The sequence below is a fragment of the Cicer arietinum genome, chromosome 3 (assembly GCF_000331145.2).
Source record: "Cicer arietinum cultivar CDC Frontier isolate Library 1 chromosome 3, Cicar.CDCFrontier_v2.0, whole genome shotgun sequence".
NCBI classification, from domain to species: domain Eukaryota; kingdom Viridiplantae; phylum Streptophyta; class Magnoliopsida; order Fabales; family Fabaceae; genus Cicer; species Cicer arietinum.
The window spans coordinates 45,054,450-45,058,758 of record NC_021162.2 but is presented as its reverse complement, the minus strand read 5'-3'; the positions used below and the strand labels follow the sequence as shown (position 1 = coordinate 45,058,758).

General features: G+C 26.9%; 1 protein-coding gene across 1 annotated transcript; it reads left to right on the top strand.

Moving 5' to 3' along the window:
• The first annotated feature begins 1,737 nt into the window (after positions 1–1,737).
• On the top strand, positions 1,738–3,446 carry LOC101503508 (expansin-B15-like). The gene is made up of 4 exons (XM_073366414.1): positions 1,738–1,945; positions 2,091–2,203; positions 2,560–2,747; positions 3,072–3,446. The coding sequence occupies exons 1-4, from the start codon at positions 1,759–1,761 to the stop codon at positions 3,397–3,399; spliced, it is 816 nt and encodes a 271-aa protein (XP_073222515.1). The 5' UTR covers positions 1,738–1,758; the 3' UTR covers positions 3,400–3,446.
• Positions 3,447–4,309: the final 863 nt, after the last annotated feature.

Below are 4,309 nucleotides of genomic sequence, written 5' to 3'. Positions count from 1 at the left end.
TTTTTTGGATTTAGTCCCCGTAAAATCAGACACAATCCGTTTTGGTCCCTAAGAGAAAAGCTAGTAAACTGTAATGACACGTCGATCTATAAATACACAGTAACACATCATCTTTTATGATATATTAAAATTTAAAATATTTTATATTATTAATTAATAAATTTATTTATTGATCATTTAATAGTTAGTGATATTTTATAAAGAGAATATGAATAAAAATTAAAAGAAGGGTTTAAGGGTTTTTAGAAAAATCTTTATTCTTTTAATATTGATTTGACGTTTGGGACCAAAGTCGACCATATCTAATTTTACAGAAAGTAAATCCAAACAAAAAAACTTACCAGAATTACAATAAAAAATTGTTATATTTACAGAGACCAAATAAATATTTAAACATTGTTCATATACTATGTTATATGTTTGAATATTGATGTACATTTAATTTACTCGACTCTGCTTAATTATATCTTTTAAAATGGTGAGCCACCTTCATTTGTTTCTCATGTAGTTGCTTGCATACTACATGTATAGATAGATGATGAGATCACAAGAAAAAAATTGCCAACAAAGAGGAGGTGTAATGATTAGTATGCCGCCAACGCTTTAGATAGTTAAATATTTATATTTTACTGTGGTTATGTTAGTCAATTATTTATATTTATAATGTTTTTTATATTAAATTCGAAATATATTCACCTAGAATAGTTAAATTTTGAAATATTGCTTCTTTGCCTTTTATGTACATCACCATTTAAGTATGCATTTAATAGTTTTCTGGATGATTAGTTTTATTGATTTTCTAGATGGGCCTTGACATGATGCCATGTCACCAATTTTGTGTAAGGATGTACGAGAGAGGAAAATTATCCCATTTATGGCATGGGTCCACGTATGTTTCCTGCAAGGAAAATTATATAAACTATTGTGGTATTAAGGAAAACTTATCATTATAAGTTTATAAAACATAATTTATAAAAACATTCTATTTAAGAATTATAAACTTTACAAAAAGCAATCGTAAAAATTTGGATATTTTTTATCTAAAAATGAAATAATAAAAAAATTCGTAAACAATAGTGATATTTTGAATTTAAAATCTAGACACAACATTTAATTTTATAATTCCAACATTTTCCTGTTGAGTTGGATGTTACGAATATTTAAACTTTGATGTAATTATTTAGTTAATTTTATTTATTAATTTTGAAATATATTCACTTAAAAAACCTTGAAAATTTGAAATAATGCCATTTTAATTTAATTGAATACCTTTATGTACATCATCATTTAAGTATGTATTCAATAGATTTTTAAATGCATTGGTTTTCTTGCTTTTTAGAAGGGCCTTCAAATGATGCCATATCATCAATTTTGTGTGGAGGATGCATGAAAGAGCTTAGAACAAATCTTACTTTGTATTTTTAATATAATAGATACAATATATCCTTTATTTGAATAATCGTATTTCTTTACTTCCCTCTAATTAATCAAAAAGATTCTAGAGCCATTTTTCTGTAAAATAAAATGTACTTTAATAAATAAAACTCATTTTATTATTGAAATTTATATAATTAAGTAATTTTTAAAAAATATTTTCAAAACTAAAATTAAACATTTAAAAGAATAGGTAAAGAGTTATTTGTAATTTTTAGTCAAATAACTAAAAAAATTGAGCCATTTCTCTCTATAAATATCAGACTAGCCTTATTCCCATAACCACATAGTGTACGTACAAAATCTCAGTGGTTTTGTGAAGATATGGCTCATACACTTAAATGTGCATTCTCTCATATACTCATCCTTGTAGGTTCACTCTCAATATTACTAGTGACCCCTTCCTCTTGTTTTAGTCCCAACAAAGTTGTTAATGTTACTTCATCTAATTCTAATTGGTCACCTTCAGTGGCCACTTGGTATGGACCTCCCACCGGAGATGGAAGTGAAGGTATATATAGTAAATATTTTTGTTCATAATTAATATGTATAGTTTTAAATTCCATTATTGTAAAGATACAAAATATAACCATATAGTGGTTACAATATTATGGAAATTAAAAAATTCAATGACTATATATTTGATGATTATGTAGGTGGTGCTTGTGGATATGGAAATGCTGTTGGACAACCTCCATTATCTTCAATGATATCAGCCGGAAGCCCTCTCATCTATCAATCGGGCAAAGGCTGTGGTTCTTGTTATGAGGTGCTAATAATTAATACAATTACTGCCTCAAAATAACAATTAATAAAATTATTATTACTAAAATAAAGTAAAAATAATAACGACCAAAATTCAAGATACAAAAATAAATTCCAATTTTAACATGTAAATTAAAATTTTATCAACATAATTTTTTTTACTAGATTTTATCAACATAATTTGGAAATTGTTTATTTCTATACGTAACATTGTTATTAATAGTGTCAGTTCAATAATAAAAGATTCTTTTTGTCAAAATATATTATAACTTTAAATATGTTATTACTAAATTGTTTAATAAATCTTTAATTCATAATAATTTATTTTCCTCAATTTTTATAAATTAAAAAAAAGTGAAGTGCATTGGAAATCCTGCATGTTCAGGAAATCCTGTGACAGTTACTATTACCGATGAGTGTCCTGGTACTTGTGGATCAGATTCTCCATATCATTTTGATTTGAGTGGTAGAGCTTTTGGTGCCATGGCAAATTCAGGTCAAGATGGAAATCTTCGCAAGGTTGGAAAAATAGTCGTTCAACATAGAAGGTATTATCTCTGTTTCTCTTTAAGCTTTTGTTTTGTAGAGGTTTTTTTAGGGTTTTATTTATGTGTCATTTTTAATGTTTTAAGGTTATATTGACCATTACTTTTTTGTTAATATATAAATTGTTTTTAATCATAAAAAAATCTAAAATAGTCAACGGGGTCATAAAAAAATTAGACAATTTTATGTTTATGTTTTTATTTTTATCTTTTTAAATGTAAACAACCTTAATTAATTGAGTAAAAAAATAAAATAATTTACTTTCAACATTTAAGTATTTTGTTTACAATATTGCAATTATATAAACTATTGATTCTTTAATGCAGAGTTCCATGCATTTACAATGGTGTCTCAATAGCCTTCCACGTCGACTCTAAATCTAACCCATATTATTTTGCTACCGCGGTTGAATATGAAAATGGGGATGGTGATCTTAAAAAAGTTGAACTTATGGAAGCATTTGGCAACACTTGGGTTACAATGCAACAATCATATGGTGCTGTTTGGAAATATAATAAACAGTCACTACTAAGAGCGCCATTTTCTATTAGGCTAACCACAATTGAGTCTGGGAAGATATTTGTAGCAAAGAATGTGATCCCGGCGGGTTGGAAGCCTGGTCAGACTTATAGAGCACTTGGAAATTTTATTTAAGCTTTAAATGTATGTTAATTACATTAATAATGGGACTATCAAATTATAATCTTGTATCTTAATCAAATCAAGTCATTCAAAGTGGACTTACGATTATATCTCAATTATTTTGAAAATGAAAAAAATGTTAGTATTTCTTGGTTGGAAAAACTAAATATAACTATCTCAATAATATGAAATATTTTTTTTCTATCTATGCAGACAAATTGTCAAACCGAAAATACAATTCAACATAGTTACAATAATTGGCAGAAAATTAAGTATGAGACAAAAAGAATTTTTAATGTGAAAAACTTTCCTCAAATTGAGAGAATAAAAATCACATAATCTAGCCCAGTAAAAACTTTCACTATAATGATTAATTGTTACACTAGAGTCTTCCTAGTAACACTAGGGAACATCAATCAACAATAGCCATCACCAAAGATGGAAATCAAACAAAATGACAAATAACCTTGCACTAAAGTGAATATTACAAAGTAACTATCAAAGAAAGTAAAAATACTAAGACTATATATTAAAATTACAAACTCAGTGGTAGAAATGATATACAAAAATTGTTGACTAAACGAAACAAGTTTGCTACACACTTATTACCACCATAAATTAATTTTCTTCATCTCTTGTTGCTTTCTTGCCGTCACTTTTTCCTATTTGTCTACTTCTGTCGTGCGGCTCTGTGGTTCTCTAAAATAGGGATTTCAAATCCCTACCTTTTTTTTCACATGGGCCAAACCCAATAAAACACACATTCCTTTTTTTTTTTTTTTTTCTTTCTATAATAATAATAATACTCAATTTGAAATGAGTAGCAAGTGGAGTACTAACAGGTAATATTTTAAAAATGGTAGTATTTTATTCAATTACACAAAGGTTTTTATTTTTGGCACATAATTTAGAAAATTGCTGC

What these genes read in the sequence shown, in the direction of transcription:
- LOC101503508 (XM_073366414.1), top strand. Translation starts at nt 1,759, where the DNA reads ATGGCTCATACACTTAAATGTGCATTCTCTCATATACTCATCCTTGTA. An exon ending in CACCGGAGATGGAAGTGAAG is followed by an intron (nt 1,946 to 2,090) that starts GTATATATAGTA and finishes ATGATTATGTAG; the next exon opens with GTGGTGCTTGTGGATATGGA. An exon ending in GCTGTGGTTCTTGTTATGAG is followed by an intron (nt 2,204 to 2,559) that starts GTGCTAATAATT and finishes AAAAAAGTGAAG; the next exon opens with TGCATTGGAAATCCTGCATG.